Source organism: Manis javanica, chromosome 11 (genome assembly GCF_040802235.1).
Source record: "Manis javanica isolate MJ-LG chromosome 11, MJ_LKY, whole genome shotgun sequence".
In the NCBI taxonomy this organism is placed as follows: domain Eukaryota; kingdom Metazoa; phylum Chordata; class Mammalia; order Pholidota; family Manidae; genus Manis; species Manis javanica.
Genome location: NC_133166.1, coordinates 10,243,107 through 10,255,261, shown reverse-complemented (window position 1 = coordinate 10,255,261; position 12,155 = coordinate 10,243,107). Strand labels below are relative to the sequence as shown.

The following is a 12,155-nucleotide window of genomic DNA, read 5'->3' as shown; positions in this document are numbered from 1 at the left end:
GGGCCCCACGTCAGCCTTCCCAGACAGATGTGACTCTTCTCAAAGGCCTCCTAGGAGTAGGGAGTTGTCTGGGAGTTCTGGGGAGAGGGTGGGCTGCAGGCAGCATACGGGTCACATCTGTGTTGACTGTGCAGGTGCTTTTAAAATTGGAGGCCATTAAGTATCCCAACACTACTTCCCAACAAGGGTGTATCATGGGAGCTGAGCCATGAAGTGCAGTGTGTTCTTGCTCTGTGCCCAGAAAGCTCTGCCTGGGCAGGTGGGAAGGACCTATCCTGGTGCCAGCCCTGGGTCTCCTCCTCTTTAACTGGCCCTTTGAAGTGGCACTGCAGTTCACAGCCCTGCCTTACCTCATCTGCCTGCGGGGGGACTCCAGGACGACTGACGCCCAGCCGATTCCCGCAGATCCCTGCTGCTGATTTCAGGGCGTCCAAGCAACACATTTGCTTTGCTGCTGTGGGCAGGGCCTGTCGTGGGCATGGGATTCAGAAAAGCGGAGTTTCAGCGGGACGGGGCTGTGGGGAGGGCTAACCAGGAGGGGAAGGCCTTGGAATCCGATAGTCTTGGATTTGAATCCTGCCACTTCCCAGGCAGAGGGCTCTTGGCAAGCCTACCAACACCATGCCACAGGCCAACGTGCTGGTGAGTCCTCTGCCCTGGAGATGCTCCATCACCAGGGAGAAGCGGCTCGTGAGGGTCAGGGCAGCCAGAGGAGCCTCAAGGCCTGCAGCCTGTCTGGCTCTCCCATGTACTCGATGAGAAGCCTCTTTCAGGCTACCTTGACTCTCAGTGTCTGTTTCCTCTTCATGAAAACAGGCCTAATAATCGTACACATCACAAAGAAGTGTTGTGGCGCCTAAATGAGTGTGGCACCTAGAAAAGTGCCTGGCACCTTGGAAGCTCTGTGTATCAAGGTGAGCTCTGTTAGATGGCAGATGTGAGTCAGTGGGGAAGGGGCATTACTTTCAGCTGTAGGTAACAGAAAACTTGGACTCAGCTGGCTGAAAAGTGGCAATTTATGTCCACCAGAAGTATTATTAGTTCACAAATTTATAACAAGAAGTCCAGGGGTAGGCAGCCCCCCAATTTGTTTATTTAGTGGCTCAACAATGTCACCGAAGATGCAGGCTCCTCACATCGCCATCCTTGGGATTGCAAGCCTGGCCCGCAGGGCTGTTCTCCTCATGGCTATAGGACGATTATCAAAGTTCCAGGCATCCCAGGCAGACATGAAGATGTCCAGGGAAGAAGGTGCGCTCTTGGGATGAGAAAAACCTTCCCAGAAGTCTTCAGGCTGATTACCCTCACATCTATTCAGCCAGAACAGTCACGGGCAAGGGGGCCTCACTATGAATGGCTGGGATTAATTAGGACCCACTGCTTAGTGCCAAGAAGGCCAAGACTTCCTCAAAGCTCTCTTAGGGGAAGAAAGATAGCTAAGAAACCCTGGGGTTTTGTTAAGAAGGAGGAAAGAGCAGCAGCATGTCACGTGCATTCCCAGTCCCAAAAGTCAGTGATTCTTGGCTTGCCCCACCTGTCTGGCCTCTGCAGTTCCTCCTGCTTGGAACTCATCCAGGATGTCTTTGTTGGCCAGGGAATGTGCTGGGCCATATTCCCAATGTGAGTCAGAATATTTGTCAAGATTTAGCTCCAGAACCAACAACTCAGTGGAGAGATTTCTTACCATCATGAATTACCTCCAGACTTTCCAAGGAAGCTAGACAATCCATACCACACATTCCTGATTGGCTTACACTGCCTGGGCCCCGCTCTCCTCCATGGGGCTGTAAACTCCCGAAGGTCAGGGACCATGAATAAACTGTCTTATTCCATTTGGCTCTTCCATGTACTTGTGGTGGCCATGGTACTGAAACAATGCTGTGGAACCTAATCAGAAAACGGTCTTCAAGTGCTGTCTTTGGTAGGCGCCTGAAGGTACTATGCTCAGTCCCACAGAAGACACAGAACAACAAGACAGTTTCCGCCTTGAGGTCTGTGGTCCGGGACAGGAGCTGATGTGGTGAGTTGTGTGAAGTTGGAATCCATTTTCTACCAGTGACACTATTTGTCCCTTCATATTTTTTTACTTGCTCCCCTCCAGGAACCTTTAGACAATGCTGAAGCTGTACTGGGGTACCCTGCCTGAGCCTTCTTTCCATCTCCAGCACCCAGACAGAAGCTTTTTGTTCTATTCCTTCCCACCCCTCTCCCATTCACACAAACCCTATCCTTCCTAAGTCCCAATCCCCAGAGTCTTGAGAAATTCTGGTTTAATATTAATTCCTAAGAAAGCAGCTCATAAAATTGTCAGTGGTACTCCTCCAGAGCACATGGGAAATCTGAAGGATTCCTAGAGGGGCAGTGAGCCAACCGAAGGACAGAAATATAACAATGGGTTTTAGGGTTTGTGTTTTGGTGGCAAGGCGCATTCACTTTTCTTTAAGGAATTCTACAACCATGATCCTCTACTCTTCCTCTAGTCCAGAGCCTTTCAAAACATTTGCACTGTGTACTGCATCTCTTAAGAAGCCACTCTTTTTGGACTAAATGGAACTGAGCAAACACAGCTTCAGTGCATCTTACAGGTCAATGGGAAGTCAAGGTTATTTGAGGAAAGGTCTAATCAACTCCTGCCTATACGTACGTATTTCCTTCTCAGTAAGGAAATTCTCCCACACCTAGTCTTTTGATCATCCCAGCTGGCACAGGGAAGGAAAAGGACAGAGTCAGATACAAAAGAAACAAAAATCCGTTTGTTTAAATTGCCAGGGAACCCTGCCTTTGGCAAAAGGAAGTCAAAGCCAGAACATCCTGTTAATAAAGCTCATTTGCTTCCAGCTCAAGCAGAAAAATATAATCTTTGCATCTGTGCGGGGCTGTTCAACCATCCCCCCTCCTCTCTTGGCCCCTACATCCAACCTCACGGATGGCTGAGGGGCATCCTCTGTCCCCACTCAGCAAGCTGTTTCTTCTGGAAGCGAAGTCCTAGGTAGGTCACATGCAATTCAGTTCAAAGTCACTTTCTTGTAGGTAAATCTTCAAATTCCTCTAAAAAATAATAAGTCAGTTCCCTCAGTAATTGAAAGCCATGTAATCCAGACACAAAAATAAATGCTCCCTTTCTCCTCCATGTCTTTCAGTTCCAAAGTGTTTCAGTGATGCGGGATCCAGAGCCAATGTAACTTACTCCACATGCCATTCGTGTCAGATTATAGCTGAACAACCTCATGCTTTGGAAGGACTCCTCATGTCACCTTCCTTAGATCTGTTCCAGCATCAGTTCCTGTGCCATGGCATGGAGCAACCCGTGGCAGACTGTGAACTGCCCAGCTGGCCTGTCTGGGGAGGTACCCGTAAGTGAGTCAGAGCTCTCAGCTAAAATGACATCTCTGTAGGGGAGGCTGCAAGCCTCTTCTTGTCAAGAAATGAAAAGTATGTGTGTTCATCTACTTTTTCTTTTCCTCCCTTAAATGCCAGAAACCGGAGGCCAAATTTATAGCCATACTGCTCTAATCTGCTCAAAAAATACAGACTGTAAGTGCTGGAGGAAGCCCCTGAGATAACCTGATGATATCCTCTTGTCTACTAGACGACGAAATGGAAGCCCAGAAAGGGGGAGGGATTTACTAGAAACTACACTGGTAAAGCTGGGACCAGAACCTTTATCTCATGACTCCCAGTTTTTTCGACTAATGCACAGCAGGGCCTGGAAGAATCTGTGCCTTCTGCTTCCTTCGGATGGTCTCTACTCATTCTCCTGTGAGAAACTTTTTGCCAGGCTTTAATCCCGTGGTTTTCAAAGGGTGGTCCCTACCCTAGCAGCATCTGAAACACCTGGAACTTGCTAGCCATGTCAGTTTCCGGAATCTGTGTTGCAGCAAGCCCTTCAGGGGATTCTGACTCATGCTGGAGTTTGAGATGCTCTACTTTAATCTGTTAGCCTCCTCCAGCCCATCAGCAAGGGGATCAGGGCTCGAATCAGATCCATGGAACCTCACAGCTCTTTGTCGGTCTGGCTCTTCTCCTTTGAAGGCAGAGGTTCACTTAAGTTACCTCTGGGGAAAAAGAGTTTATTGTGCATTTGTGGGCAGGAACTGGCCTGGAAAGCTCTCCTGGGCTGAGGCAGCTCTAGGGACCCCACTCGCTCTGTTTTTCCTCCTCCTTTCCCATCCCATCTCCTCTCTCCAAAGATCAATGTCTTTTCTTCCTAGCTTTTTCCTGTTCCTTCCATAGCTGGCATTTGCCTTTGTCTACCATGACCTGACTCTAAAGTCTAACCCACAGCATCCTTTTTGCCTTAACTTCCCTTCATAACTGGAAAATTCTTTCCTTATAACTTTCCCCTTTGTCAGCTCAAATTCCCAAAAAGGATTTCAACTGGCCCAGCTCATCATTTGAGTCAGGCCGCCCTGGTTACATGCTCACCCAAATGATCCGTCACCTTTGGTCTGATGCTTTTTCCTGTCTAATCAACTATTGACTTAGTGGGGAGCATGCACCATGGGTGGGGGGAGGGGCTCTGTGCAGTGACAGAAGCTTCAGAAGGAAACTGGAAGAGAGCTGAGGAAAGGACATGCGAGTCTCCCCCGACTCACCCTGTGAATGAGACGTGAGGGGACTTGGCAGTGGGCTCAGCAGCTGGCTTACTGAGGGCTGAGCTGGAGATGAAGGTTCTGTTCTCTACCACGACCCTCATCTGCAATCTACTGCCAGACTTGGGTGGCCTGGAAAATATGGGCTGCAGGTTATCAACTCCCTAAAAGTCACAGACGATGCAAGCTGGAAGGAGCTTCAAAGATCACCCAGCTCAGTGGTTCTTCTCAGCCAGAGCTGCTCATGAGAGTCCCTGGGAAGCTTTTGGAAACTGAAGTTGCCTGGGCCACACGCCAGGGACTCTGGTTTCAGGCTCCCCAGAGGTTTTGAATGCACAGTTGTCACTGAGAACTAGTGCTCTAACTTGACCCTCTTAACTTTACAGGTGGGAAAATCAGGCTCGGCTACATAATGTGACCATGGCTCACTTAAAGATCTCAGGTCTAACTTGGTGACAGAGTTGAGGTTATTTGATCATAAATGCTTTTAGCTGGAAGAGATCACAGATGCCATGCAATCCAACCCAATCCCTTTGATTCGAGGATAAGAAGCTAAGTGACTTGCCTACAGAGTCACAGCCAGAAAGGGGGTGGCAAGAGCTAGAACCTGGTGTCCTGCCTCCCATCTTGGTGCTCTGCTCCTAACTGCAAGGGTGGAGGACTACAAGGGCCAGGAGAGCAGCAGAGCAGACTCGGCTGCAGTCCTTGTGCTTGCTCTGCTCCAGGAAGTCGTTCCACTTGGCAGAGGAACCTGGGCGTGACTGGATGTGGAGCAGGCTTGGCTACAGGAATCAGCACTTTGGTGCCCTGAGGATGGAAGAAGGCAGCTGGTCTGATGATGCAAATCCTTGTTTTCTACCTGCCTCCCAATTATGCTGAGGGTAGGGGGAGGGGGAGGGTGTTCCTGATCCACTGGCAGCTGGGCTGGAGTCATGGTAGACAAAGGCAAATGCCAGCTATGGAAGGAACACCTGGAAAGTAGCCAAATGGAAACCCGGAGTCCCAGTGTCAGGGGACTTATGACATCTGCTGAGATAAGGTGGTTTTTGTTTTCCAGAGCGGCTCTGGTCAAGGTGTTAGCACCTTTTGGTCCCATGCGTGGCCAGAAGTGGCTTAAGTGGGCATGTAGAAAGCAGAGGCGTGTGCCCCAGGGGTCCCTCTGTGTGTGTGTATGTGGGTGGAGGTGACTGCAGATAAAAAGGTTCCAGTGTAAAAGAAAAAAAATGAGGCAAGGGCTCACCAGACATAGTGAGTGGGAAGAAGGAAACCCCGAGGAGGTGAGTGTGAGCCTTAACCCCAGCCTTTTATGGGGATTGCAGGGAGGACGAAGAGAGAAAAAGTTCTGCCCCTTTAGGCTGTGAGAACCTTTACAATTGATAAAGCACATTCATACACATTTAGCCTATCTGAATTTCACAACAGCCCCACAAGGCAGCCAGTTCTTTGGGGCCAGGCTATGGGAGCGGGAGTAGCCGGGCTCCAAGGCCACATGGTTATGATAGGAGAGCGGACCCACTCCCTCTGGACTGCAGCCCAGGGCTCAGCCCATGGTGGTATGCTGCCCTCCCAAGTGTGTGTGTGTGTGTGTGTGTGTGTCCCTCATGGCTGCAGACTGGTCATGCAAGGGAGTTTTCATCAGGGGAAGACCACAAGTGATTTTCTCTGAGGTGTCACGTTTCCCAGGGCCACAAAAAGCTCAACTGTAAAAGGAAAAATACAGAGAGTTGTCTCTGGGTCAGCTGCAATGGCTTAAACACGTTACTCTTAGTTTTCATCTGGGTAGAGTAACAAGCACCTTGTAGGGTTGTTGTTTATCAGAGACAAAGTACATGAAGAGACTGGCCTAGGGCCTGCACGGCTTCTAAGCATCCAATCAATGGTAGCTGTTGATATTCTGTGCATGTTCCTGGCATGTGTGCAGAAATCCACCTGTCTGCAGATAAGAGAAACAACAGCCTGGCTAAGGGCCAAGGGCTGCCCACTTGGTCCAAACCCAAATGTCATTCACAGAGCCCCTGATGAGTGAAACCAAGTCCCACTTCCTACCCTTGCCTTGAGCTCATGCCAGCCCTGTAAACACGTACCTGCTAATGGATTTGCTCTCTAAGCACAAATACAGATCATTCAAGGCCTGAAGCAAACAACAGAGTGTGGTGGCATTTCAGAAGCCTGAGATGCACTATAGGTTTACAGTTTAGGCTCTTGGGTGACAGAGTCAGATGACAGGTCTGGGGAGTGGAGGGTCAGGCAGGTCACAGCTGCTAAGCACTTGCTAGTGGCGGGTCCTTTACATGTAGAATTTCCAAACCCTCATGAGCAGGTGCAGGGTAGGCACTATTTACACATGAAGAGACTGAGTGAATCTTAAGTTAATTGTCAAAAGTCATCAGGAATTGGGATTCCAGGCCAAGTCTGCCTGGCTTCAAAATTCTCACTCTTTCCACTGCCCAGAGCCCAGCCCTCATCCCACATCCAGACTGGACCCCACATGGAGGCTGGGAAATGTTAGGTCCACAGGTGTGTGTGTACAGCCTGGAGCACAAGAGGAAAGGAAGGTGAACACAGGGCTAGTTAAGAGGGAGGCAGCCTGGGGAAAGGAGAGTATCTGCTCATCCTGGACAGCAAACTACACCATACTGGCTTCTTCCCCAAGCAGTTCAAGTGTGTGAACTGCATTTTGGCCTACCTGGCCTCACCTCTGGCTTTTCCTCTTCCAAGTCACACACTAATGACCTTCAGGAGGCATTCCTTCAAGCCAGGCTAACCAGGATGCAGGGCTCACAGAGGCACGTGTGGAGGGTGTGAGGCAGGGAGGGGCAGAGGAGGCCTCACAGAGCCCAGAACGTCTGCTGGGTCTCACCTGCCCAGGCTACTCGGGCATCTCCTTCAAGGCTGTGAGGCCATGCAGAGCCCCAAGGCATGCTGGAGGTTCAACTTGAGCATCAGCTGGACCCAATTAGCTTTGGTGGGGGCCGGGCCCTCCCACAGAGGACTCCACTGTTGCAGAAGCTGAGATGGAGCTGGCTTTCTCTGCTTGGCCTTGGGGCCATCCTCCCTTCAGGTGCTAATCCATAAAGCCATTCTGAGCCAGGCCTCAGTAGCAGCTCAGGGCTAGGGTGGAGCCCGAACTCTCATTTCCCTCAGGAGCAAGGCAGGTGCAGAATCAACACCTGGAAAGCAGCCAAATGGAAACCCGGAGCAGCAGCTCAGCATGTCACACAACAAATAACTTAACTGTGTAATCATCATGCAAGACGCGGGTACATCTGTATGTACCAGGAGCATGAAGGATGAATCTGAGATGATGGTTCAGGCTGCCCAGGACCGCCTCGGCCCCACCCTGCTGCAGGCCCAGGGCCTGGCTGGAACACCCCCTCCCAGGAGAGGCTCTGGAGTGGCACTAGTAATCCCCACCTTAGACCCCTTGTCAAGCAAGCACCCCGGAAGCGGCAAGGGCACCCAGCCCCGACCTACACCCACCAAATGCACACAGTCCTGAACTACCACCCAGTACAGTGGATATTCTGCTTTAGACCACCTGGGTTTGCATCCCGGCTTTGCTGGCTATGAGCTGTGTATCTCGGGCCAAGTTATTTCTCTGTGCCTTAGTTTTCCCATCTGCAAGTGGGATGATAATGGTACCTGCATCTTAGGGGGTTGTGGTAATCAAATGTGTTAATATATGTAAAGATTTTTGGAAGCTGCCCGGCCTCTAGCAAGCCATTTCTATGATTATGCTTTTCTCCTGCTCCAGTGCAACTGTAGGTCCCCTGCTACAACTATTGCATGCCTGTTTTCCCCAGCATGTGTCCAGCTTCTGCAGCACCCCTGCTGCACCCACTCAGGGCTGACCTGGCCCTCTGGGCTCAGGGAGTTGACAGGGCCCTGTTTCCAGCTGTACGGACCCCTCTCAGCTGCCATGACCGTCTGCACTGCTGACCTACTGGAAGACCGCCAGTGGGGCCTGGGCCCGCGTGTGAAAGGAGTGGAAGGAGACCAAGCACCTCCTCTCTGCTGGGCAGAACCACTGGCCAATTTTACCATGCCCCTTCACTCTCCTGTTTCACCCACCACGAGGTCCCAGAGGCCTTACATTCAAGCAAGGGAGAGGTAAGTGTGCCTGGAGCACTATAGACACTTTTTGTCTCAGTTCTTTGCATTCATCTTTCATGGTCCGGTCCAATTGTCAGCTCTTAGGGGTGGCTCTCCCTGACTCCCACAGCCATTATTCTGACTTCACCAACTGCTTGCCAAGTGTGGTCCTGGACAAGTTTCTTTCCTTTGGCCATTTGCATTTCCTCATCTGAGAAGGGCAGATACTGTTACCACACTAACCTTATAGGACACTGGGAGGATCTACTCTAAGCCAATGGATGTAAGAGGCCTGGCTTCCCTCCCCTTGGCCTCCTTGCCAGCACAGGAGATGGGGAGATACCCAGGTCTGCTGACTACCTGGGTGTGTACAGGGCCCGCAGAACCAAGCTCTTTGGTGGAATGGCCCTTCCTTCCTTCTCTACCCTATGGAATTCCTATTCAACCTTCAAGGACAGGCTCAAATGTCATCTCTTCTTTGAAACATTCCTGCTGTCCCCAGGGAAAGTAACTTTTCCTCTTCTTTGAACTCCTGTGATTTTTTGTCCCTATTATACTTTTATTATCTTTTAACTTTTATTATATTTAACTTATATTGTCTGGCCCCTCACTGTGCTGGTGAATTGTCTGAGGTGAGGAACCATATTTTTTTCTTTGGGGGTAACTTCACAGTATGTAAATGATGCCCAGCATCTAACAGTTGCTCCACAAACGTTCCATAACTGAAATTCAGTCTTGTCCATTCTCTGCAGCCTGTAGTGGGCTCTGGAGGCAAATTCCACCTTCAGGGGCCCGTTGCATATGCAGGGTCCTGGATTTGATACTAGTTCATATGGAACCAACAAATGATAACAACTACAATCTAGTCCACAGAGTCTGTGGAGAAGCGCTCCCACATCGCCTGGGAGTGGGAGGGGGACGTGTGATTTCCTTAAGATCTCAGCTGCGTGCTAGAGGCACTGAGCCATGCCATACAGGCTAAAGGAAGCAGTGGGTTCTGAAGAGCCAAACAGTGTCTGTAGTTAACCATATTAGTTCATTACATGTTCAATGACTCCGTTTTCATTGTAAACATTTAAAAGTGCAAAGGTACGTTAATACTCCACATTCAGCAATCCTTCCTTCTTCTTACAATGGTTACTACAGGAAAACATGCCACATGATCACATTTTATACTCAGTGATTGTTGAGGTAGTTGGCATTACTACCTCCACTTCATAAATGTGGAAATTAAGGCTGAGAGAGCTAAGAAAGTTGCCCAAGGACAAGGAGACTAAAACGCAGCTGACAGCAAAGATCCAGCTCTTCTCAGCCAGTCCACAACACTATTTCCTGGTTTAGGGTCGACTGCTTGGCCCACCCTGGTCTAGAATACACAAGTGGATCTGACATGTTTCCTACCCCTCAATAAACTTGTGTGCTAGTAGAGGAGGCTGATATACAAATAATTAAAAACTTACAGCAGGAAAAATAAGACTAGGGAATAGAAGTGTGTGTAATGGGTTGTGAGGGGGCTGAGAGGGGAGTGGTCAGCTCAGCCTGGGGTGGCTCAGGGACGGCTCCTCCGGGAAGCTGATGCTGGGTGTGGGCCTTAAAAGAGAACCTGAATTATGATGCACAGAGAACAAGGAGAGGAAAGGATGCAGGCTTGAAGCAGGGGGACCACATGTGCTCAGGCACGAGGTGGAGAATGCCAGGTGTACTCGGGCACGGAGAATGGCTCTACGCAGGTAGCATATGGGAGTATGAGCTGGGCCGTGACAGCTTATTTTCATCAAAGGGTCAGACTTGTTTCTCTGAGCTCTTGGGGACTGCTGACGGCCTCAGAGGAGGGAATGACATGAGCTGACCTTCATTGTGCAGGAGAGAGGCCCTGGAAGGATGATTTCTGAGTAGTAATGGAGGTCCCACATCCTTCAGAACTACTGTGGGGCTGCAGTGCAGGGCCGCTCCTTCCAAAAGTGCAGCTGTTCTCAGTGATGAGGACGTGTCTGCTTCAACAGCTGGACACCCCCATGAAGATGAGGTCTATTATGCTCTCCTCTGCCAAGGAACATAGTGATAGCAGGGAAGGAAGAAAACTGGCATTGGGGACACGCTGTGCTCGGCCTGTCATGCTCATCCAGATGCTGGCTTCAGAGCTGTAAGACTTTTTCCAAAGCAAAAAATATTCTAGATCCATGATTACATGTTCCTCACATAGCACATGATTTGTAAACATGAATTTATAAATTCTATGTAAACGTAAATTACACCATGCACTCTATGTCACCTCTGAACTGTGCGCTGTGTATTTACATATCCTATCCTAACACACCTTAAAACAATGTATAATAAGCCCAGGCAGCACTTTCATCCTTAGGGCTAGAACTACACATATCAGTTCAAGGCACCCTACACTGAGGACCTTTTGAAAAAATCTTCCCATGTTTCCTTTTTAATTTTTAAAAATATATATGCTGAACTCATCATGAAAAAAACCAGGCAATCTTTTTAGAAAATTGGCCCCAAATTCTCTGGTTCTGAAAGAAAACGCAGTGCCAGATTTTTGCCTAATAAATTGACATTTTAAGTGGAATCTGCATCAAGCCCAAATGAGGAATACCAGTTATTTGAGTCAGCAAAAGAATTCAGTCTTTGGTAACCAACACTCCATTATTCATTGGGCCGAACTAGCAGGAGAGCTGTCTGCACTCAGGAGATGGCCAGAAAGCAGGGGGTGCTGGGGGCAGAGGTGGTAGGCAGGTAGTGGGAGAGAAACAATCTGAAATTCTTCTCGGGCCAACTCTGAACAACATGTTAGGCATTTATTATTCAGAAGTGGAGAGGCTTTGCTCTCCCCTTGCTAGATACTTCTCAGCTTATTTCTCTGCTTACAGGGTCATTTTCCTGAGCAAGTGCTTAAAATCAAAAGGCTCACTGGGCCGCTGGCCCCATCAGGAATAGCCTCTATAGCCCTGGTAAGCAAGGCCAGAGGGGTAAATTGACTCCCCTCTCTGACTCAGCCCCTCCCTGAGCCCTGGCCCCCAGAATGGCTCACCGGGGCCTGCGGAAGGTCAGGCCGTAGTGCTGACAGGCCAGCCCCACGGTGGGTGTGTACACGATGGGCATGAATTTCTCCACATCTGATGTCAGCACTCGGTAGAAGAGCTTCTCGTTCCGGTCTTGGAGTGTCATGAGAATGATGTACCTTAGAAAGGGAGGAAGGAACCAAGCTGATACAGGGACACTGTACGTGGCAGCCTGGAGGTCCCATCATGCAAAGGCCCAGGGCTCCCACTCAGACACGAGGCATTCACAGGCAATCGCCATCTCCCCCAGGCATGTGTCCCACTATGGTTGTAATGTGGAGAATATTATGGGCTGTATGGTGCTTATTATTATACACAGTGTAGGTTCTATTCTAAATATGTGTATTAACTCATTTAAAACTCCCAATGATTTGTGAGGTAGGTACTATGATTCTGGGCT

At 49.6% G+C, this 12,155-nt stretch overlaps 1 protein-coding gene across 1 annotated transcript in view; it reads right to left on the bottom strand.

The window, feature by feature from the left end:
• ME3 (malic enzyme 3) overlaps positions 1–12,155 on the bottom strand; it is a 170,879-nt gene that overhangs the window by 79,648 nt on the left and 79,076 nt on the right. Inside the window, 1 exon segment of the mRNA XM_073215917.1 lies at positions 11,725–11,874. Coding sequence (XP_073072018.1) covers positions 11,725–11,874 — 150 coding nt within the window.